The sequence below is a fragment of the Castor canadensis genome, chromosome 17 (genome assembly GCF_047511655.1).
Source record: "Castor canadensis chromosome 17, mCasCan1.hap1v2, whole genome shotgun sequence".
Lineage (NCBI taxonomy): Eukaryota > Metazoa > Chordata > Mammalia > Rodentia > Castoridae > Castor > Castor canadensis.
In genome coordinates this window covers 8,639,533-8,664,723 of record NC_133402.1, presented here as the reverse complement: position 1 = coordinate 8,664,723, position 25,191 = coordinate 8,639,533, and the positions used below count along the sequence as shown (strand labels likewise).

The following is a 25,191-nucleotide window of genomic DNA, read 5'->3' as shown; positions in this document are numbered from 1 at the left end:
TTTCTCCAGTGAATTGTTATTTACCTACAATATTACAATAATGTTGAGACTGTATCGCCAGATTTAATTACTTGTATTGGAAATTTTTTTTTTTTTTTGTCAGAGTTGGCTTTTGAACCTAGGGCCTCAAGCCTGATCAAGTGCTCTACACTGAGTAATATCCCCACTGGCACATTCATTTTCATTGTCACTAAAAGCATACAAATGATTTCATTTTTTAATAAACTACATATACCCTAATCTAATATCTCCAGCAAGGCTATACTTGATACCGAGCCCAATACTTTATCAGGAATATAGCACTGACGTGCTCCCATCATTCACTTTGATTTAATCATGTAAATAGGTCACAGTTGAGACTATGTGAAGACATTTCTACATAATGCACTCTGTAGAGAACGTCACATTTCCTACCAATAGTGACATGCTCGTGAGTATTAAAAAAGCACCGTGAAACAATGTATGCACATACGAATAAATAAAAAATAAAGAAAAAAACAAAGAAAAGCACTGGCGACACAAAATGCCAGCTCAAAGCAGCACACCAACTTAATCTACCTTATAACACTTAAACCTTAAAATTCTTCATTGTTTCTCTAATTTAAGAAAGATCTACATACCACAGAAAAATATTTCAGTGTTTATCACTCAGTTTCCTCATCACCTTTGATTCAAACCATGGGTTAAAAAGACTGCCAGAACAACTACAAAGTACTTTCTGGCTGAGCTGGTAAAGTGGCTAAGAGGAAGAACGCCTGCCTAGCAAGCATGAGGCCCTGAGTTCAAACCCCAGTACTGCCAAAAAACAAAACAAAACAAAAAACCAACATGGCACTTAATAAGCTCAAAGATGAATCTAATCCTTATTAAGGTGCCAATAAGCCACCCAAAGCTGCATGAATAACTTTTCCATTTATCATTATTTTCTTATTTAAGTTTTCTTTTATTGCATTCTTTTTATCCACTATATCATTTGATAAGAACAGTTACAGATTTTGCTAAGACCTGAAGTTTAATATAAATATTTATATACAGTAAGAGAAGGAATTATAACAAATTATATTTTAAAAGCCTGACATGTAAAGTATCACAAAATCCAGGAAGACAGCATAATATTTTCACTAACTAAGGATCTGCTACACCTTCTGAATTCTATTTTTCCTATGACTGCACATTATTTGCTGCCTCTTCAAGAATATAATTTCTTCTATTATACAACATAACACTTGGGCAAGACTTGGCTGAAGGGTATGTGTGTATACACAAATATATTCACATATTCATTCTTTTAATTTTTTGTGCTGGGGACTGAATCTAGGGCTTTGCACTACAGGAAAGCACGCTACCAATGAGCTACACAAGCAACTACACACAGACCCACACACACATTTTTTAGCTAGGTCCCAGTGGCTCACACCTGTAATCCTAGAAACTCAGGAGTCAGAGATCAGGAGGATTGACGTTCGAAGCTAGCCTGGGCAACTAGTTTGTGAGACCCTATCTCAAACAACCCTATTACAAAAATGGGGCTGCTGGAGTGGCTCAAGTTGAAGGCCCTGATTTCAAGCCCCAGGAGTGCAAAAAAAATTTTTTTTAAAAACTTTTTGAGATATGGTCTTGCTATGTAGGCCACACTAGCCCCAAATGCAAGTGGCTGGGATTCGAGGCAGGTGGCAAGATGCCCAGGCCTGTACATATATTTTAAATTAGTAGCCAGGAAACATAAAACAAGCAATTTCACCTAAAGATACATTTCTTGTTGACAGTACCATAGCTTTGTGTAAGATAAACCCAAACAATTTCATTTTATTTAAAAAATCTTTCAACAAAAAATGAATGTATGGTGAATTTATAAGTGAATGTGCTGTTTTCCTATTTTTAACAAGAGAAAAGTTCTGCTTTAATTGGAACCCGAGATTAATACATCCTATATTTACAATTTAAAGCACCAGAAGTGCTTTTACTGCCTACCTGTGGCTTCACAACTTTCAAACTTTGGCATCCCTACTATTCATGTATTATAGGTACCATGTTTGCATCACAACAGGCTAACAGGCAGTAAGTAGTACCTATGACCAGAAATGACTTGAACCAGAAACACATCCTACTAAGCTCAAATTAAGTATATCCCCATCTACAACATTGCTGAAGCCATCCTACTTCCGGATAATGGAGGTAAGGAGAAATCAAGGTGGAAAAAAATGCAGTTGAAATATTTTACTTTGGGAAATCTTGAAAACATTCCACTTCCATATGAACATTAGTTATTGATGTGGCATGCCTTTGGAAAAGTCCTAAAGTAGCAAAAATTCCTGAAATTCAACCTTTGAGGTAAACGTACCTCCATATTTAATGCATACAAAAGCCATGTAACCTGTGTGCTGTAGTTTGAATACAGCTTGTCCCCTCCAAAACTCATGCTGAAATTTAGTCCCTATTATGAAATATTAAGAGGTAAGGCCAGACAGAGCCTTTAAAACATGCTGAGGGCTCTGCCCTCAAGAACAGGCAATAAAAGATGCATGAGTTCCCTCCAGAGTGGGTCTGCTCTAAAAGGCAGTTAGGCTGGGTGCCTTACACACTCCCTATCTCTTGCCCTGTGATGCTGTGTACCATTCTGCAATTCTTCCAACAAAAAAGCTCTCACAAGATGCAGCCCATCAACCTTGAACCAGAACTTTGAGCCAAAATAAAATAACATATAGTCTATAATGCTGTGTTATCGAAACAGAAACTGAACTAAGACATATGCTTTTAAAAGATGTATACTTTTCTTTTAAAAATCCTAGCAGGTACCTTTTATTTTGTGTACATTTATAAACCAATTTTAAGATTTATGTGGCAATGTAAAGGACCAAAATAATATAGTCTTAAAAAGAACAAAAATAAAATATTAGGACTTACAACATTAGATATCAAGGTTTTACATAGGTAGAAATGAAGGCACTGGTACCAATGGAACAGAACAGAAATCCAGAAACATCCTCATATACAGTTATCTGATTTGTTTCAAGGGTGACAGTCTTACAGAATGGGAGAAAGGATGGTGTATATTAGCAATACAAGATGCAGGTAAGAATAGGTATATGAACAGGTATATGGGAAAGACATACCTTAAGCCTTACCTCACAACTTATCTTAACTCCAAGGGCTGTGGGTATGGCTCAAGTGATAAAGTGACTGCCTAGTAAGTACAAGACCCTAAGTTCAAACCCTAGTGGAAGGGAAGCAATGACAGAGGTGACTCCATTTTGTATGAGAGAGGCAGTTTAAAAGCAGACATCTAAGGAGGGTGGGAAACAACAGGTTTCTCAGAGAAATAACAAGCCTTCACCAAAGGCTTGGTGAACTGCACAATGTGGGGAGTGGGCCCCAAGGCCAGGACGAGTTGAGCAAACATTCCCAAGATAACCCAGACAGGAGTCTCACCAAAATAATGCGTGACAGTCATAAAATGTACATGACAGATTTCAAGGACAGGATGTATTAACAAGACCCTCTTGGAATGTCCAGTCTGATAAGGATGTGTGTGTGGGGTGTGTGGGGAGGACAGCCAGAAGGTTGAGTTCAACAATGAGTTAATTAGATAACCAATTATAGCTACGGCTTCAAGGGGAGGGTGTAAAGTCAACCCTTATTATACCTCATGAACTTACGCCATCCTCTGGCTTAGCTCCTTCACTGAGTCCAACTTGTCAGGGTGCTTTGCTAGCCTTTCAAGAAACTTTGTTCTCACCCTTCCATTCTAAATATCACCACTGTTATATTACAAGCTAGAAAATACTTAATTGCACACAGTGCAGGAACAATAACACCACCAAGGGCAATGAAGGAAGACAGAAAAAAACAGGGAAACCAGTTTCCCCACAGCAAAAAATTAGTACAGAAACCAGGGGGAAATGAAGAAAACAGATACTCAGATCCAGACTCCAACAAAATGAAGATAAACTATGCCAAAGAACCCAATGAAGCCCACAAGAACAATCTAAAAGAAGAAATACTACAGGTAATCAATGAGAATTTTACAGAGATGATACTGGATATGGTCAACCAAAATGTACAGAAGACACTCAAGAAATTCCAAGACAACAAAAATAGAGAATTTGAAAAAGCACAACAAGAAATAAAAGAAACCACAGAAGTACTGTATAAACACCAAAGTAAAAACAAAGAACATGATTAATAAAGAGATAAATGAACTCAGGACAAAAACAGACAACATTAAAGAGGAAGGGACTCAGGATATGGAAAATCTCAGAAAAAAGAACGAAACAGAAATGCAAAACAAAATGGAAGGCCAATCCAGCAGAACAGAACAAACAGAAGACAGAACCTCAGAACTTGAAGATGAAATGGTAATTAAAGGAAAAACCGAAGAACTATTAAACAACTGAAGACCTGTGAAAAGAAAATGCAAGAACTCACTGACTCCATCAAAAGACCAAACCTGAGAATCATGGGGATTGAAGAAGGAGAAGAGGTGCAAGCGAAGGGAATGCGTAATATAGTCAACAAAATAAGAACAGAATATTTCCCAAATCTAGAGAAATCTATTCCCAGACAGGTGCAAGAGGCCTCCAGAACACCAAACAGACCAGATCAAAATAGAACTACGCCACGGCATATCGTCATTAAAACGACAAACATTACACTTATCCAAAACCAGGCAAAGACACCTCCAAAAAGGAGAATTATAGGCCAATCTCCTTAATGAACATTGATGCAAAAATCCTCAATAAAATAATGGCAAACCGAATTCAACAACACATCAAAAAGATCATTCACCACGACCAAGTAGACTTCATCCCAGGAATGCAGGGGTGGTTCAACATACGAAAATCAATAAACATAATAAACCACATTAACCGAAGCAAAGACAAAAAAACATTTGATCATCTCAATAGATGTAGAAAAAGCCTTTGATAAGATCCAACACCATTTCATGATAAAAGCTCTAAGAAAACTAGGAATAGAAGGAAAGTACCTCAACATTATAAAAGCTACATATGACAAACCTACAGCCAGCATTATACTTAACTGAGAAAAACTGAAACCATTCCCTCTAAAATCAGGAATTAGACAAGTATGCCCACTATCTCCACTGCTATTCAATAGAGTACTGGAATTCCTAGCCAGAGCAATTAGGCAAGAAGAAGGAATAAAAGGAATACAATAGGTAAAGAAACTGTCAAATATCCCTATTTGCAGACGACATGATCCTATTCCTTAAAGACCCAAAAAACTCTACTCAAAAGCACCTAGACACCATCAATATTTACAGCAAGGTAGCAGGATATAAAATCAGACACCATCAATATTTACAGCAAGGTAGCAGGATATAAAATCAACATAGAAAAATCATTAGCATTTCTATACACTAATAATGAACAAACTCTGAGAAAGAATATATGAAAACAATTCCATTTACAATAGCCTCAAAAAAAATCAAATACCTAGGTGTAAACCTAACAAAAGATGTGAATGACCTCTACAAGGAAAACTATAAACTTCTAAAGAAAGAGACTGAGGAAGACTACAGAAAGTAGAGAGATCTCCCATGCTCATGGATTGGTAGAATCAACATAGTAAAAATGTCGATACTCCCAAAAGTAATCTACATGTTTAATGCAATTCCCATCAAAATTCCAATGACAGTCATTAAAGAGACTGAAAAATCTGTTAAATTTATATGGAAACACAAGAGACCACGAATAGCCAAGGCAATACTCAGTCAAAACAACAATGCTGGAGGTATCACGATACCTGAATTCAAACTATATTACAAAGCAATAACAATAAAAACAGCATGGTACTGGCACAAAAACAGACATGAAGACCAGTGGAACAGAATAGAGGACCCAGATATGAAGCCACACAACTATAACCAACTTGTCTTTGACAAAGGTGATAAAAATATATGATTGAGAAAAGACAGCCCCTTCAACAAAAACTGCTGGGAAAACTGGTTTGCAGTCTGCAAAAACTGAAACTAGATCCATGTATCTCACCCTATACCAATCTTAACTCCAAATGGATCAAGGATCTTAGTATCAGACCCCAAACTCTAAAGTTGATACAGGAAAGAGTAGGAAATACTCTGGAATTAATAGGTACAGGTAAGAACTTTCTCAATGGTATCCCAGCAGCACAGCAACTAAGAGACAGCATAGATAAATGGGACTTTCATAAAACTAAAAAGCTTCTGCTCAACACAAGAAATGGTCTCTAAACTGAAGAGAACACCCACAGAGTGGGAGAAAATCTTTGCCAGCTACACATCAGACAAAGGACTGATAACCAGAATATATAGGGAACATAAAAAATTAAATTCTCCCAAAACTAATGAACCAATAAATAGGCAAGTGAACTAAACAGAATTTTCTCAAAAGAAGAAATTCAAATGGTCAAAAAACACATGAAAAAATGCTCAGCATCTCTAGCAATAAAGGAAATGCAAATTAAAACCACACTAAGATTCCACCTCACCCCTGTTAAAATAGCCATCATCAGCAACACCACCACCAACAGGTGTTGGCGAGGATGCGGGGGGAAAAGGAACCCTCTTACACTGTTGGTGGGAATGTAGACTAGTACAACCACTCTGGAAAAAAATTTGGAGGCTACTTAAAAATCTAAACATTGATCTACCATATGATCCAGCAATACCACTCTTGGGGATATACCCAAAAGACTGTGTCACAGGTTACTCCAGAGGCACCTGCACACCTATGTTTATTGCAGCACTATTCACAAAAGCCAAGTTATGGAAACAGCCAAGATGCCCCACTACTGACGAATGGATCAAGAAAATGTGGCATTTATACACAATGAAATTTTATGCAGCCATGAAGAAGAATGAAATGTTATCATTCACTGGTAAATGGATGGAACTGGAGAACATCATTCTGAATGAGGTTAGCCTGACCCAAAAGACCAAAAATTGTATGTTCTCCCTCATATGCAGACATTAGATCAAGGGCAAACACAACAAGGGGATTGGACTTTGAGCATATGATAAAAGCGAGAGCACACAAGGGAGGTATGAGGATAGGTAAGACACCCAAAAAACTAGATAGCATTTGTTGCCCTCAAGGCAGAGAAACTAAAGCAGATACTTTAAAGCAACTGAGGCCAACAGGAGAAGGGGACCAGGACCTAGAGTAAAGGTTGGATCAAGAAGAATTAACTTAGAAGGTAACACACATGCACAGGCAATCAATGCAAATCAACTCCCTGTATAGCTATCCTTATCTCAACTAGCAAAAACCCTTGGTCCTTCCTACTATTGATTATACTCTCTCTTCAAGAAAATTAGAGATAAGGGCAAAATAGTTTCTGCTGGGTATTGAGGGGGTGGGGGGGAGATGGAGGGGGCAAGGGGGTTAGGGTGGGAGAGGGTGGGGGAAGGGGGGAGAAATGACCCAAACATTGTATGCACATACGCTTTAAAAAAAAAAAAGAATAAGAAACCTTGTGCTTGTTTTATTCCTTGTCCGGTATCTTCAATCATCAACTGCACCAACTCAGGTACAAGAATCCAGAATCGTATCACTAGTACCACCCAAACAAAAGAAAACAAAACAGAGCACACCTTCATGACTCTGGATCAGGCAAAGTGTTTTTTTTTTGTGGGCGGTGGTCAAATACTGGAAATTCAACCTAGGGCCTCATGCTTGCTAAGCAAGCACTCTATCACATAAGGAATGCCTCTAGTACATGGCAAATCTTATTTTTGTGAAAAGCTCTGAGGTATAAAGGAATAAAAATGACGAAGCCATATAACTTCTTTTTACGAAATGAGACCTATGAGGGGTCTTGACTGCATGTGTAGTTCAAGGGTTAGAGTGCTTGCCCACCACGTCCCAGGCCCTCAGTTCAAAGCCCAGTATCACAAAAAAAAAAGTATCATTCAAAAAATGAAACTAAGGGTGAAGAGTATGTGCAATGCATATATTTTAGATGCAGAATACTAAGAATCTCAACTCAATGTAAGAAAGATGGAAACTGTCAAAACATATGAACAGGCACTTTGCAGAAACAGGAAATGAAAATGATTAACATACAAATGAAAGAGAATGTGGCACCCCATGCCTACAACCGAGGTTATGCAGGATGTGGAGGCAGGAGGATCCTGAGTTTGTGGTCAGCAGGGATTACAGTCTTCCAAGGCAGCCTAGGGTACATAACGAGACCCTGTCTCTAAACAAACAACCCATGCAAGACAGAAGCAGGAAGTTTTACAGAAAAGGAAACATACACAGACCAAAAGACCTATGAAACAATAGCAGCAATTAGTGAAAGGGATGTTAGTACAGATACAACTCTCTATCCAAGAAGACTGGTAGCATGAAGTCTTGTAGCAAGCACTTAAAAGAGGGTGTGGATCTCTTAGTCACTGTTATATGAATGTGAATTGGACAAACTGCTTTGGAAAATGATTCAGCTATACTGAAAAGCTGAACACTTACACATTTATACACCTTAATGCTATGCAACAGGGACTCAAGAAAGCTGGGGATGCAGCTCAGTGGTAGAGTGCTTTCTACCTGCATGAGGACTTGTGTCAATCCCCAGAACTGTAAAACAAACAAAAATCTTACCTCACTCAAGAAATGCTCACATATATGTACCCCAAGACAAAAAATGTTCACAGCAGCAATGTCAGTAAGAACAAAAACCAAAAATAATCCTATCAAACTTTATAGATAACCAGATTCACTTTGGTATACTGATCCAATGGATTATCACAATACCAGGAAAATTAACATATTACCACTATACATACCATATGAATGAATTTTGGAAATATTTATGAATTAAAAAAGCAAACAATGAAATTATAAACTCAACATTTAGATATGTTTAATCAGGATGGAGAAGGGGCCAAGAGGCTCGGTATGAAGAAACAAACCGGTAAATTCAAGTTGCTGATAGTATTTGAATTGTTTGGGTGACTGGTGGGTAAGTCAAAGGAGCTTCAGTGTATTATTATACTTCATAGCTAATACACTGCTTTAATCTATTTTCTGTTGGTAAATGACACAATACCAGAGACTGCATAAACCACAGAGGTTTATTTTGACTCACAGTTGTCAAGGGACCTTGCTTCTGGCAGAATCTGAAGGTGATAAGGTGATGCAGGGGATAGCAAGAGACAGAGGCGTGAGAGACCTGGCCAAACTGACCCAACCCTTAGATAGGCCACTAACCCACTAATCCCTCACTATAGCATTAGAGGCCACAGCCCTATCAACCCTCAGCATTCCTAGTGGGGAGTTCAGTTTCAACATGGGCTTTGGAGGGGGCAACCCATATTTAAACCATAGCAAGATGCGAGTATAATGTATGCATATGTACAAACGACTTCATTAAGATGTGATGTACATGCTTTACAACTGACACACTGTCTTGGTAGCTGTATGGTAAGTTTTGAGTTCAGGATACTTAAGTCCCCCAACTTTGTTTTCGTTTTGAAGATTATGTTGGGTATTCTGGGTCCCTTGAATTAACATACGAAATTTAGGATCACATTAGCAATTTCTGCAAAGAAACCAACTTCAATTTTAGTAAGAATTGTGTCACATTTTAAGAATAATGTAGGTGGTACTGCCATCTTTTTTAAAATTTCATTTACGTTTTCACTTATTATTTACGAATTTGAACATTAATTGCCACGTGGAAATCATTCTCCAAATACACATCCTTTTTTTCTTTTTCCTTCTTTTTTTCCTGTAGGACTGAAGTTTGAACTCAGGGTTTCATGCTTGCAAAGCAGGCGTTATGTGGCTTGAGCCACACCTCCTTGCCTCCAAGTATGCAGTCTTTTTCCTGTGTAGCCTAGGCTTGAATTCATGATCCTCCTGTCTCAGCTCACCAAGTGCTGGGATTACAGGCATACACTACCATGGCCCAGGTCTAAATTCTTTGAAGTTGTAATCACCATGTTGTAGGTTTTTTTTTTCTTCTTGTTTTAAAGACAGGGCCTCAGTTGCCTGGGCTGGTCTCAAGCTCATGTGCTCAAGTGATTCTTCCACCTCAGCCTCCTGACTAGCTGATGCTGTAGACTCATGCCACAGATACTAGCTGTTGACCTTATTTCTCCTGAAATTATTTATCCTTTGATGCACAGGATCCAACTCTCCCCCTCTGCCTTGCTCATAGCAATCTGTTGTTTGCTCCTATGAATTAGACTTTAGCGTCCACATATAAGGTAGATCACGCACTATTTTTCTATGCCTGGTTTATTTGGTTGATATAAACTCCTATAGAGTCTTCACTTTTTTCACAAACAAGAGGCCTTCTTTCTTGTTTTTGTTTTTTTGTGGTACAGAGGTTAGAACTCAGGGTTATGCACTTGCAAGGTAGCTGCTCTACACCTGAGCCATGTTTGCTTTAGCTACTCTTCAAACAGGGTCTTGTTTTTATGCCGAGGCCAGTCTGGACTGGGAGCCTCATATTCATGCTTCCTGTCCAGATGAAATGACAGGTGTGTGCTATCATGTCCAGCTTTTTATTGGTTAAGACAGGGGTCTCGTGAACTTTTTGCTTCAGCTGGCCTCAAACTAGCCCAAATAGCTAGGATTAAGGCATGAGACAACACACCCAGCCTATGCTTTCTCCTTTTTTAGGTATGACAGTATTCCACTGTGCTCATATACATTTTTAACCTGCTCATCTGTTGATGGACACTGAGGTTGATTTCATGTCTTGGCCACTGTGGATAATGATGCAATGAACATGAAAGTGCAGTGAAATCATTTGATAAAATGATTTTAACCCTTTAGATACATGGCAATTAGTGGGACTGCTGGACCATATGGTAGTTCTACTTTGTTTTTTAGGAACCTTCATACTGTTTTTTGTAATGGCTATACTAGTCCACATTCCCACCAAGAGTATACAGGGCTGCCTTTCTGCCACATGCTTGCCAACACTTCTTTAACAGGTAGGAGGTGACATCTTGCGTGGTTTTCATCTGCATTACCCTGATGATATTGAGCACTTTTTCATGTATCTGCTGGTAATTCTTATGTCTTCATCTGAAAAATGTCTATTCACGTCCTCTGCCCATTCTTTAATCAGGTCATTTGTTTTCTAATGATTGAGTTATTCCAATTTTATATATATTTTGGAATTAATAGTGTAAAAATTACTGCCAAAAATACTCTGAAAGTGGTGCTGCACATCTGTGATCCCAGCACTCAGGAGGCTGAGGCAGGATGATTGAGAGTTTAAGGCCAGCCTGGACTACCTAGTGAGAGCCTGTCTCAAAAATACATACTTATATACATAAAGTAAAAATTATTATCCAAAATGATTTACTGATTCAATATAAGCTTTATCAAAAAAGTCATAAATATACAATAAAACAGATCATTCATGTGTAAACACAGAAGAACCTGAACAGCCAAAACAATTTCAAGCAAAAAGAACAGGACTAGGGATGGAAAGAAGAACAAAGCTGCAGTCATCACACCAGCTGATTTCAAAATGTACTACAATGTAATCAAACCAGCATGATGCAGCCACAAAGATACACAAACAAATGAAACAGAATAGAGAACCCAAAGAACCCACACATTTACAATCAAATGATGTTCAACAAACTGCCAATAGTACACAATGAAGAAAAGAACTGTGCAATAAGTGGCACTGGGAAAAGAGAACAACCACACACAAAAAGAAATTATGCTCTCATCTCACTCTATAAACATAAATCAATTTACAATGGATTAAATCTTAAATGTAAGTCTTGAAACTGTAAAACTACTAGGAGAAAACACAGGTAAAGTTCCACAGATTGGCTTGGATTGGACATGACCCCAAAGCACAGGTAACAAAAAAACCCAGAAAATAGAATGACATTAAAATACTTCTGCAAAACAAAGGGAACTATCAATAGAGTGAAGAGACAGCTGGTATAATCAGAGACAATCTCTGCAAAAGGATCCACCTGACAAGAGGCTAATTTCCAAAATAAGAGTATAGCTACCTTAATCCTATCAAGTATTCTGATTTGTAAACATATCTTTCCATTTACTTAGATCTTTAATTTCTTTCAGGAATATTTTACAGTTTTATGTAAGCTTTATACTTCTTTTTGATATTAATATAAATCAAACACTTTTTAATACCATTTTTGGACTCTTCATTAGATGTAAAGATGCTCCTAAATTTACAACGGTGTTACAAAGTTCCTGTAAATAAAAAAATGCACCCAGTAAACCCACAGCCAAAGCTGAAAAAGCATAGAACTCCAGTGACTCATGTTTATAATCCTAATGACGTGGGAGGCAGAGACGGAAAGGATCTTGGTTTGAGGCCAGCCCAGGCAAATAGTTTGTGAGATCCCATCTCCAAAATATCCAGTGGATATGGGCTGGAGGGGTGGTTCAGGTAGTAGAGCACATGGTTTGCAGGTGTTCACTCTAGTCCCACTAAAAAAAAAAAAAGTTGAAAAATCTTAAGTCCAGATACTCCTTCACCTAGATTGAGGTTCTAATAAACTCACTGCAAAATCAAAACATTATAAATTGAGTCACTGTTAGATGAGAACTGAACATGGAAAACATTTTTGCACACTGGTCTTGTATCCTGTAACTTTGGTGAATGTTTTTATTTTCAACAGTTTACAGATTCCTTAAGATTTTGTACACATTAGATGTCATCTATGTACAGAGTTCTATTTCTTCCTTTCCAATTTCACTGCTTTTCTTTCATTTTCTTGCTGTACTGTCCTGATTGTCATCTGGTAGAATGTTGAATAGAAGAGGCAACAGTGATCAACTTGTTCCTGCTTCACAAAATCTCCAATCTTTTATCATAAAGTATGATGTTATCTGAGGGTTTTTCATATATATCTTTCCAAACTTTTAAATTAAGGGACATTGAATTTCCTTTAATGAAAAAAAAATCACTTAAAATCTTAAGATTTTGTGACTTTTTAACTCTTTTCATATGGTACATTACATTAATAGACTCTTGGATGGGAAACCAACCTTGCATTCCTGGGCTAAATCCCACTTTGTGGGGATGATGATCCGCTTTCTGTGTTGTTGGTCTCAAATTGCTAGTATTTTCTTAGGATTTTTCCATCTATATTCACGAGAGAGATTGTTTTGTAGTTTCTTTTGTAACATCCTAGTTTCCTTCTGGAATCACTAGTGTCACAGTGTAATTTTGGAAGTGTTCCTTCTATTTCTTGGAAGAATTTGTCAACAGTTGGTACTGTTAGACGTATAGTAGAAGATAGGTGCGGTGATACACACCTGTAGTTAGCACTCAGGCAGTTGAAGTAGGAAGATCATGAGTTCAAAGTCAGCGTGAACTATTTATAGTGAGACCTTGCCTCCCAAAAAAAAGCATAGAATTCATAGATAAGGCCATTTGACTTTAGGCTTTTGTGTCCTAATTCAATTTCTTCCCTTGCTCAGATTTTTCTTTCTTTTGAGTCAGTTCTGATAGCTTTTGTCATTTTAGGAATGTCTGTTTGCCTAACAATTAGAACATTCTCTAGTTTTTATCTTCTAAAAGTCAGCCCCCTCATTCATTTCTTATTTAGATAATTTGAATTTTCTACCCCCTTTATTTCCCTTGATCTAACAAAATGATTGCCAATTTCATTGATGTTTCTCCAAAACAACTTTTGGTTTAATATTTTTGTCATTTTTTCTTATCTATTTTATCAATTTTTGTTCTAATCTTTATTTTACTTTCAGTCTATTGAGTTAAGGTGGTTTCCTCTCCTATTTGTAGTTTCTTAAGGCGAAAGATTAGGTTATTGGCTTGAGATGTTTCTTCTTTTGTAACACAGGCATTTATTAACAGTAATTTTCTCCCAAGGAATGTACCCTCAAAAGACTTGGCATGCTGTCTTCATTTTCATTCATTTCAGAAGTGTTTTCTAATTTCCCGAATGAGTTCTTTGTTGGGAGAGTTAGGAGTATGTGGATTTCCACAAATTTGTGGCTTCTCACATTTTGTTTTGGTATGGATTTCCCACATTGTTCCACTGTGGTCAGATAATGTACTTTTGGGTGGGGGAAGGTGCTGCGGATTGAACCCAGGACCTTGTATGTGCTAGGCAAGCACTCTGCATTGAGTTACATCTCTAGTGATCAGATATAATGTACTTTTTATTATTTAAATCCTTTTTAAGTTTGTTGGTTTATTCTATGGCCTAGCATGATTTATGTATATTTAATAGCATATATTGTGCCAGGTGTGGTAGCACACAACTGTAACATGAATTCAAGGCCAGGGTACACTACAAAGAGAGAACCTGTCTCCAAAAATTAAAAATGTATTTATTCTGCTGTTGATGGGTAGAGTCTTCAAAAGATGCTGCTCTTAAATCTAGTTGACTTACAGTGTTAGTCAAGTCTTCTCCTGCTTGCTGATCTGGCTAGTTTTCTATCCATTGTGAAAATGGTGGACTGAAACCTCCAGTTATTATCATTAAATTGTGTATTTCTCCAATTCTGTAAATAGTTGCCTTATATATTTGGGTGCTGTAACAGGCGCACATATCATTGTGATGTCTTCCTGAGAGACTGCCTCTCATCAATACAAAATGTCCCTCTTTATATCTCTAATAAAAGTTTTTATGTCTATTTTATCTGATATTAGTATGGCCACTCTAGCTTTCTAATGGCTGATGTTTAGATGATACATTTTTTTCTATGCTTTTACTTGAAATTTTCCTATCTTGCAATACAAAATATGCTCCCATCAGAGAGTATACAGCTAAATGTTGTTTCTTTCCTTCAGTGTGCATTCTGAACTATTTGACTAGACTGTTCAATACATTCATATTTATTATTATTGATAGTTGGATGTATGTCTCCAATTATACCATTTTTTTTTTGGTGGTACTGGGGTTTGAACTCGGGACCTCGGGCTTGTCAGGCAGGCGCGCTACCACTTGAGCCACTCTGCCAGCCCATACCATTTGTTTTATATATCCTGTTTTTTTCCCTATTCTTTTATTGCCCTGGGTATATTTTTTAATGCTCCAAAAATTATGTCACTTTTAAACTAAATTAAATTGCATAGAAACAGTGCTTTTTTAATGATCACATCTTTGACTACTTCATTAAATTCATTCATTAAATCAAACAAGTCTTCTAGATTTCCTATGACAGTATCTGTGTCACTTTTTTGGAGGGGGCAGCACTGAGGTTTGAATTTGGGGCCTTGTGCTTGGTAGGCATGTGCTCTACCACTTGAGCAACATCACCAGTCTTCTTGGCTTGGTTATTTTTTGATCAGGATCCTGCTTTTATGCCTGGCTTGCCTAGATGCAATCCTCCTGTTTTCCACCTATCTGGGATGACAGGTGCCACCATGCCGTTTTTTTATCAGTGGAGATGGGATCTTTCTACCTGCCTGGGCTGGCCTTGAACACCACATCATTCCTCCTGTTTATGGCCTCCTGAGCAGCTAGGATTTACACACGAGTCTCCACAACCAGCCCCTGCATCAGGTTTTAATATCAAAATTATGCTGGCCCTGATACAGCAAATTTAATCTTTTTCTAGTTTCTGAAGTTTGTCATGTACTTAATGGTACTCATTTTTCCTTAAACAGTAGCATAACTGCAGAATTAACTTTGTGAAAAAGGTTTTTCATTGCAATTGAATTTTGAAAGATGTAAGATCACTCATATTTTCTATATCCTTTTGTGTCAATTTTATTTTCTTCCGTTTCAGATTTGTCACCAGTTCTTCATAATATTCTCTAATTAATTTACAACCTGTAGTGCTGCCCATCTTTCTTTGCTACTGTAGTTGTTTTTCTCTTTTCCCTTGATAATTCTTGTTAGAAATGTAGCAAGTTTATCAACATTTTTAAAACCCTTACTCTTTGCTTTGCTAGCTTGCATGTAGTATTCCATTTTATCATTATTTACAGGCATCATAATTATTTCCTTCCACTTTGGTTTTGACTTGCTGTTCTTATTCCAGATTGAGATAAAAATCTGGATCTTTTAATTTTCTCCTTTCTTAAACTTTGTATTTACACCTGTAATTTTAAAGATTTTTCTCTTCATTAGTTGAAGCCATAAATTTTGATAAATCCTATCTTAATTATCAATTTGTTCAATGTATTTTCTAATTTGCACTAGTTTCTTCTTTGATCAGTGGATTATTTGGAAATAAAGTAATTAGTTTTCAAGCAATTGAAGTGTTCCTAGTTGTACTTTATTAGAAGTTTGCTTTATTTCACTGTTATCAGAGAATAACCTATGTGTGATTTCAATCTTGTAGTATCTGTTGAGGCTACATAAAAATGGTCAATTTTATATAAGCTGCATATGAATATGTATTTGAACATTACAGGGTGATTATATATGTATGTCAATGAGATTGAATTTCTTAATTATGCTGTTCATGAACACAGAATTACTGAGAGTGGACCACTACCAGGCACCTGTGGCTCACACTTATAAACCTAGCTACTCTGGAGGCTGAGATCAGGATCACAGTTCTTGAGACCCCATCTCCAAAATAACCAGAGCAAAATGGATTGGAAGTGTGGCTCAAGTGGTAGAGCACCTGCTCTACAAGCATGAAACCCTGAGTTCAAACCCTATTCCCACCAAATATATAAAAAAAGAGTGGAACACTGATTCTGAGCTTGCATCTTTTCATTTTTTTTCATTAGATAGCTTGATCTACATGTTCAGAACAATTCCTGTTAATTTTTTTTGGCAGTACTGAGGTTTGAAGACAGTCTCACAATTGCTAGGTAGGTGCTCTACCACTTGATCCACTCCACCAGCCCTGTATTTTTGTTTTTGACATGGAATCCCACTGGTACTTTTGCCTGGACTGGCCTTCTACTTCTAGTCCTCCCAACTGCCTTCTCAGTTGGTGGGATGTAGCACCATGCCTAAGCTTCACACCCACATTTCTTTTTCTCCCCTCTTTCTTTTTGGGACTACTAGGGTTTGAACTCAGGGCCTCATGCTTGCTAGGCAGGCAACTCTATCACTTGAGCCATGCCCACAGCCCCTCATACTTATTGAGCTGCAAATTTTAGCTGTAGCTATCCATTTCTGAAACACTTGGCCCTTCTTATCTGTAGATTCTACAGATGGGAAATATTCACAAAAAAATTTGTTTGTGCTAAACATTGACAAACTTGTCATTATTCCCTAAACAACAAGCAACTACTTATGTAGCCGTCACATAATAAACACTGGAGATGACTTAAAGGAGGGTGTGCATGGGCTTTATGCAAATGCTACACGATTTCATATAAGGAAGCTGACTATTGGCAGATTTTAGTATTTGCAGGGAGTCCTAGAACCAAAACACCACCAATAATATGGAACAAGTATAATTACAGATGAAGACTTAACTCTTCTACACTCTATCCATTGGCTCCAGACCTCAGTTTTAGATAGATCACTATCTGTTATTGTTACAGATAATATTCTCTTCAGCACCAAAGCATCATGACTGCACTTTAGTTTTCAATCAAGATCGTAATGAAAAAAAGATCATAAAATAGCATTTTCTCATCACTGTACATTAAGACCACCCTTCTGACGATCGTACTTTCTTACCCCAAATTTTGCTTGTCATGAAGCTACTATCCATTTTTCGGAATTTATCAGAACTGTCACATTTGACCATTTTCCACTATCTGCACTGCTTTAAGGTAAAATTTAAAAACCACCTCCTCAAGAATGAATGCCTTCCAAGGCAGGAGGTCTGGCTCAAGTGGTAGAAGTCTCAAAGCGCAGTACCGTCAAGAAAAGAGCACAAAACGCCTTTCCGAGAAGTTACATCCTCACCTGAACTTCCCATTACGAAGTCTACACGGCTTATCTACACTGCGCGCTGTTTCTTGGGGTCTCAGCATGGACACGGGGACACGGACGGACACACGCACACGCTGCAGGACGTGCGGACGTCCCCGGCCGGCCTCGAACTCACGGCCCGGTTCCGTATGTGTCTTTGCCCCGGGTCTGCACCGCAGGCGCGGAGAAGGCTCCCGGTCCTCGCGAGGCTGCGTGCGGCTCGCGTGCGAAGCTCCACGCAGCGACGGGCAGCGGAGGAGCCAGGCTTTCTAGGCGCACGGGGCTCCGAGCAGAGGGGCACAGCGAGGTCGCCGCCCGCTCGGACACGCGCCGGTCGTAAGCGCCCAACCGCTCAAGGCCTTGGGCGGGGGCGGCCCCACCCGGCTCCGGCCGGCCCCTAACTGCGGCTCCCCCGCCACTCGGCCAGGCCCGCGGGGGCGTTTTCCGCACACGGACGACGGAAACGGCCAGGAAGCCGCAGGGACACTGGGCACATGCAAAAGTGAGCGCGCCCGCAGCTTCAGAACTCTCTCGTTCCCGCGCCGCCCGGTCCCCTCGGCCGCGACCCCCGCGCCGCCGCCCCGCCAGGTTCCTGCGCCGCCCTCAGCGTCGTCCCCGCCGCCGCCGCGCCAACCGTCCGCCGCCGCGCCAACCGTCCCCCGCCGCGCCAACCGTCCCCCGCCCCGACTTACCGAGAGAGCGCGGCGCCGCACCCGACGCTGCGCCCGCCCAAAGTCCTAGGAGCGCAACCGCGGAACAAAAGGACCGTCGCGCCCGGTCCCGCAGAGGTAAATCCCTCTCCTCCCACCCCCGCCTGACTCTCAGCCAATGGCAGCGTGAAGGTACGGCAGCCCAGCCAATCAGAGGCAGGCTTGAGTGGGCGGGGAGAAGAGACTCCTGGGAAGTGGAAGCCGTCTGCAGGGCGCTCGCTAGCCTTGCGGTTTGCTTTGCGCTCGCCACCTGAGCGCTTCTTCCCGTCAGCCCTCGCGGCGTCCCCGCCCAGCGGAGAGGGGCAGCGCCTGAATAGGCGCTTTGGGGACATTGGAATCTAGTTCGCGAATTATTACCAAACTTCGTTCTCGGAAAATTGGTTTACAGAGTCAAAGTTTGTTTTTCCGGGGTCTGGTTTTGAACTCAGGGCCTCACGCTTGCTAGGCAGGCGCTCTACCACTTGAGCCGCTCCATCAGCCCTTTCTTGTGTTAGGTTTTTTCGAGATGGGGTCTCGCTAGCTCTGGCTGGCCTCGAACGTCGACCCTCCTGGTCTCTGCCTCCCCAGTAGCTAGGATTACAGGCGGGTTCCTGACTTTTTTTTTTTTTTTTTTTTTTTGGTGGCACTGGGGCTTGAACTCATGGCTTTGCGCTCACAAATAGGTGCTCTACAGATGACGCCCTCATTTTCCTCTGGCTACTCTGTTGATGGGGTCTCGAGAACTACCTGCCAATTTGACCTAGAACCTCCTTCCTCCTGGTCTCTGTCTCCCAAGATTACAGGCGTGAGCCACCAGTGCCTGGCTCAGACTTGAATTAAAAGGTTGGTTCTCAGCTGTCAGGGTTCTTTATTACTGAGTTCTCATTGTCCCCGGATTTAGAAGAGGGAGTCTAGCTGGGTGTCCTGGGGCATCAGGCTGTAAGCCTGCAGCTCCATGGTGGCCCTTGGGGTTGTCCTGGCTCGCTGGACAGGTTGGTCATGGGACACCGTCCTGGACGGTGCCAGCCCACTGCCCAAAGCCCTGCATAAATATACAGATACATGTAATTTAATTGAGTATTCAGTATGGTTGTCCAGAGGCACATTCAATGAGGACACAGCTGTCCTAAGTCAGACATTAAGGAAACTGGCAGAAGTGTGAGACATTGCTAATGTTGGTATGATTATTTTTTTTTTGCAGATTACTTTTATTTATTGATCAATTGCTTTTTGAGACCCGACCCCTCTATGTAGCCCAGGCTGGCATCAAACTTTCAGTCCTCCCAAATGCTGGGATTACAGGTGAACTACACCACGCCCAGCTTGGAGAACCATTTTGAGTGTAAGTGAAGCATCTACACAGGGGTGCTAAGAAAGGGATGGCGTGGGGCTGGGGGTAGGGGAGCAAAACACATGCAGGTAAGGACTTAATTCAGTCAAAGATGAGCCACTATCCTTCACAAGTATTCTGTCTATTAGGGTCATAGGGTGTGCTGTGTGTCACTTTAATAATCATGATTCTTTACTGGATGTAATTTTAATGAAGTCTGTTGCAAGCAGTATTCTCCACTTATTTCTAAGCTTGAGGTTGAGCAACCTGTCATCAGAGCCAGATGGGTCACTTATCAGCCACTTCATCTTGAGCAAGTTAGATCACTTTTCAGTCACAGTGATCTTGTTACACTCATGAGTCCTGTGAGCTCTGCTACAAGGATTAGTGGGAGACAAAGACTCAGAAATAAAAGCTTTATTCTTATGCTGGAGCACAGGCAAAGTCATGTGGAAGTGTTGGGAAGAAGGCTCCATGGGCTCCCCCTTTTCTGCCCACATCACCACACATGGAGGAGAGCCGCCAGTGCCTGTTCTTCAAGCACTCATCTTAGTTTCCTTCTAAGGGTGCACATTTTACTATGATAATGAATCAAAGGCTACTTTGGGGGAAAGGATTTTTTTTTCCTCTGCACCCCCACCCTGAGGGAAAACGTGGCTAGATGAGAAAACTTCTGAGCATTGTTTTCCTGACTCAGGAAACTACTGGTTGCCAAGTCAGTCTGCAGTCTTAACAGTTTTTTTAATGTGTCAGGGCAGGCTGCCCCCCACCCCCAAAAAAGAAATACAGAACAAACACAGCTTCTTGTGCATTTCTTGACTCATAGTAGACATTCTATGTATGATAGCTGTTCTTAAAATTGGGCTGAGCACACGAGTGAGCTCAGCAAAACTCTGAGGCTTTTGTGTTGGAGTATTTCTGGTCCTCCAAGGAGGACCATGCCGGCAGAATTTGGACTCCATCATCTTTGTCCCCTGGCGTCCTGTGATGATGTTAGGCTGCATGGCAAATGGGACTTTGTAAATGTAAGTAAGGTTACTAATCAGTTGAGGTGAAAGTGGATAAGCCTGGGTTTTCCCGGTGAGTACAATGTGATCACATGAACCCTTAAGGCAAAGGACAAGTCAGGTACACGGAACACAAAGGAAATGTTTGAAAATTTTAAGGAAGGAAATCCATAGAGATTCAAAGCATAGAAGGACTTGACACATGGGCACTAGCCTGTAGATGGAAGTGACCACAGAAGCCATGAGAAGGAAGTTCATTCTGCCAACAACCTGAGTGAGACTGGAAGCAGATTCTGCCCCGAGCCTTGCTGGCTACTGCCTTGATTTCAGCCTTCTGAAAACCAAAGCAGAGTTCTCAGCTGCGACCACTGAACTTCTAACAGAACCATGAAATAACAAGTGTTATTATTTGGCAGTGCTGGGGTTTGAACTCAGCCTCCTCGCACGTGCTAGGCAGGTGCTCTACCACTTAAGCTACGCCCTAGACCTTTTTGGATTTAGTTATTTTCAGGTAGGGTCTCATGTTTTTGTACAGTGCCAGCCTCAAACTTGATCCTCCCAGAAGCTGGGATGACGGGTGCTCAGCACCACACATGGCTTATGGATTAAGATGGGAGTCTAACTTTTTGCCTGGGCTGGCCTCCAACTGTGCTCCTCCCCATCCTCACCACCAGTAGTTGGGATTACAGGTGTGAACCACCATGCCAGGCATATGTACGTGTTGTTTTAAGCCACTCTGTTTGTGGTAATGTGTTAATAGTAAAAAAAAAAAAAAAAAAAAAAAGAATGTAAGTAATTATTCCCATACCCTTCTCATTCTCCTAAAGACTGGAATTCTGGGAAATCCTGGGAACATTTCCCAGACACCCTTGCTGCCAGTGTTCTGTAAAAGCAAATCTTACATTTTGGTAAGGACTGCACTTCCTGAGACCTAGAAAAGGGAAGAGAGAATGTAACTGCTGTGAGGTCGCTATTGCTGGGGCTCTGTCTCCCTTTCCTGCCATTGCCTCAGTCACATAAGCAGCTCTGACACAGAGGTTTTGTGGACTCTGTCCTCTGGGCAGCAGCAGCAACTGCAGGAGACTTCCTGTTCTCTGGACCACCCAACCAGGGGCACAAATGAAAATCAGTATGACAAGAGCTACCCGGCCCTTCCAAAGCTATAAGCACCTAATTCCCTCTACTAAATGGTATGAGATTTGAAACACCTGAGTGGTACTGGGATCGAGCCCACTGCCTTGTGCAGGTCAGGCAAGCACTGTATCACTGAGCAAATCCCCAGCAAGGAGAGGCTTATTTTTGGTTTAAACCTTAACTGATAGGCATCTTCATGACTCCCATTCCACTGTAAAGTGTGACACACTAAAAAGTAAATCGTTAGAATGATTGTATGGATTGAATTATATGGACTAAATCCAGGTAATTGCTAAATACATGTTTGTTCCTTATTTATTTTTGAGACAGGAACTCATCACATAGCCAAGGCTTGCCTCTAAGTCACAATCCTCCTGGCCTCAGCCTCCTAAATGTCTTATGAGCATCTCAAGAGCTGTAACTCATCTTTTAGGTGCTGTGTGAAATCATATGGGTGAAAGATACTGGAAAGAATGCCTGACCCATAGTAAGTTCTTAATAAAAATTTACAGCTACTATCACAAATGTAATCACCACCATTGTCTCAGGACCTATATTATATGTTTCTATTATCTAACACATAATGAGTGCTCAATAAAAAAGTTCATGAAGTAAAAGTGAATTCATTCAGAGAGCTTTCAACGTATCTTTTATTGTATAATTTCCACCAGCATCATCAAAATAGAACTGGAATTTATAGCAGGAGATATTACAAACATAATCACCAATTAATTCACATTGTAGGATGGAAATACTTTTATTTTCAGTATATATTTAAGTATGATCATTGTGATAGTATGTTAATTTGGCAAGACTATGGTGCCCAGTTGTTTGGCCAAACATGAGACTAGATATTACTGTGAAGGTGTTTTGTAAATGTGACTGATATTTATCAAGTAATTTTATCCTCAACCATGTGTGTGAGCCTTATCCAGGTAATTCAAGACCATAAGGTCAAAAACAGGTGTCCCAGAGTAGAAGAAATTCTGCCTGAAAATTGTAATATAGATATTTTGACTTTCCAGCTTACTAGCCTTCCCAGCACATTTCAGACTCAACACCATAGCATCAATTTTTTTTATATGTCTGTTTTTTGAGTCAGGTTCTCACTGTATAGCGTACGCTGGTTTCCATCTCACAACTCTCCTGCCTCAGCTTCCCAAGTACTGGAATTATAGTAGCTCAGTGGTAGATAAATTTACCTGGCTGGGGTTTGATTGCCAGCAAATAAAATGAATAAATAAAACAACAGCAACAACAACAAAATTCTATTACATTCTGGCACACAACCAATTTTTTTTCTTTTAAACAAAAGGTTTCATATATTACTGAACAACTTACTACAGCAGAACACAGCAACAAAGAGAAAAATCACATTCTGAATAAACACGTCCAACTGTCCAGAGCAGTGAGGACAGTTTCAGCTTCATATGGTCAGATGACAGTACCTCAGCATAACACGTGTGCCACATCACGTGCAATTTCTTACAGCCCCAGCTTAGTTCTCCTCCAGTGTCTCCTCTTCGAGTTGTACCTGATTTTGTTACCAGTTTTCATCTGAATCCACTGTGGAATTGGACGATTTTGCTTTTGTTTCTTGGCCAGAAATCGCTTGATCTTGAAAGTCTTGTGAGAAGACATGCTGAAGAATGGAGGGTGCACACCACAATGACGAGAGGAGAGAGTCAAAATTCTAGTCATAAAACAAAAGCAAGCTGATGAAAGAAATGGTCCACAGAAAATAGCTCAGCAACACAGGGCAACAAATGAAACAAACACTGGGGTTAAACACAGGACTTCACTAATGTGTTCAAGGAAGTAAAGGGAAATGGCAAGCAGTAGATAAAATAATAGGAAATATCAGTACAGGATTTGAATGTATTTAGGAAAGCCTCAACTGCAGGGCTGGGTGTGTAGCTTAGTGGTAGAGGGCAAGCTTAGCATGTATAAGACCCTGGGTTTAATCCTCAGCACCAAAAAAAGAAAACCAAAAAAACCCATCAACTGTACATTACAAAAATAACAGCATGAGGGGGGCATACTGATGTATGCCTGTAGTCCCAGCTAGACAGGAGATCAATTTGAGCTAAGGAGGTCATGGTTGGGCTGAACAAATGGTGAGATGCTGAAACATAACAGGGCTTGCCGAATTCAGGTACTGGTTAGCACTTTGTGTCATGAAACAGAACAACAACAAAAAGAATACACACACACACACACACACACACACACACACACACACACAGTGTTCAACACTGAGAACCAACAGGCTCAGTTCTTAGGAAAAGAAAAAGAAGGGGTGGTGGAGTGGCTCAAGTGGTAGAGCATCTGCCTAACAAGCATGAGGTTCTGGGTTCAAATCCCAGTACCACTAAAAAAATAATCTAACAGGTGAGTTTACCTGAAGAATGGACACAGCAGAAGACAGGATTAGTAAACTGAGTGATTGAGCATTGTGGGAGACTGAGGCAGTGGAAGTAGTCTAGGCATGAGCACGGCTTTGTCAAGGGCCTCTGGGCTGACAGGCACGGACCCAACCAAGGGGAAGGAAGGTTCAGCAAGGCTGTCTTGCAAGAAAAACAGGACACACTGACCTAGTCAGGACAGTCTGTACTAAGGAACATACCACAGCTGCTCTGTTCCTGCCTCCTACATGACTGGACCCATGAGAACTCGACCTGCATTTCACCCTGCTTTCCCATACATGCTGTATAAATAAATGTGCGTGAAGGTGGAGGGGGCTGCTCCCTCATCAGGAGCATTGGATCCACCTGACCCCAGCTTTCTCTATGTCTGTCTTTGTGTCTTTTTCTTTATCCCTAGTCACCCCAGTCAGGTCAATACGGACCTGTTCATGCTGGCCATGAGAGCGCATACACAAAAACTAGAATGTAAAAGGCCATTGACAAAAGGGTTCCAGAATGAGGACATAATAAGGGTCTAAGTTCAGGAAATAATGTGAATTCCAAGCAGGATAAATACAAATAAAATTACACCTGGAACATAATTTTCAATTCATGAACAATTGGCACATTTGATTAAAACTGCTGAAAATGAAAGACAAACTTCTTAAAGGATCAGTAGGAAAAAACAAAAAACCCTATCTTCAAAAGAATTAATGGCTGGCCGACAGTGGTGCACACCTGTAATCCTTGCTATTCAGGAGGCAGAGATCAGGAGGATCACGGTTTAAAAACAGCCTGGGCAAACAGTTTGTAAGAC

General features: G+C 40.3%; 2 protein-coding genes and 1 non-coding gene across 5 annotated transcripts in view; 1 reads left to right on the top strand and 2 right to left on the bottom strand.

Moving 5' to 3' along the window:
- Atf7ip2 (activating transcription factor 7 interacting protein 2) overlaps nucleotides 1-18,606 on the bottom strand; it is a 48,700-nt gene extending 30,094 nt beyond the window's left edge. Inside the window, exons 1-2 of one of the 3 annotated variants that reach the window (XM_074059363.1) lie at nucleotides 18,502-18,606; nucleotides 12,135-12,437 (exon numbers count right to left, since the gene is read on the bottom strand). The gene's annotated coding sequence lies outside the window, so the exon portion shown is untranslated. Of the gene's footprint in view, nucleotides 1-12,134; nucleotides 12,445-18,501 lie in introns of those variants that run through there. The other 2 variants (XM_074059362.1, XM_074059364.1) reach the window with 2 other exon arrangements.
- Nucleotides 18,607-23,396: 4,790 nt separating this feature from the next.
- Nucleotides 23,397-23,652, bottom strand: LOC109673980 (large ribosomal subunit protein eL39-like). Its single transcript, XM_074059366.1, has one exon. It carries the CDS (start codon nucleotides 23,608-23,610, stop codon nucleotides 23,455-23,457), a length of 156 nt encoding a protein of 51 aa, XP_073915467.1. The 5' UTR covers nucleotides 23,611-23,652; the 3' UTR covers nucleotides 23,397-23,454.
- A 618-nt stretch (nucleotides 23,653-24,270) lies between these two features.
- Nucleotides 24,271-24,343, top strand: Trnav-aac (transfer RNA valine (anticodon AAC)). The gene has a single exon. It is a non-coding gene; the product is annotated as a tRNA-Val (tRNA).
- Nucleotides 24,344-25,191: the final 848 nt, after the last annotated feature.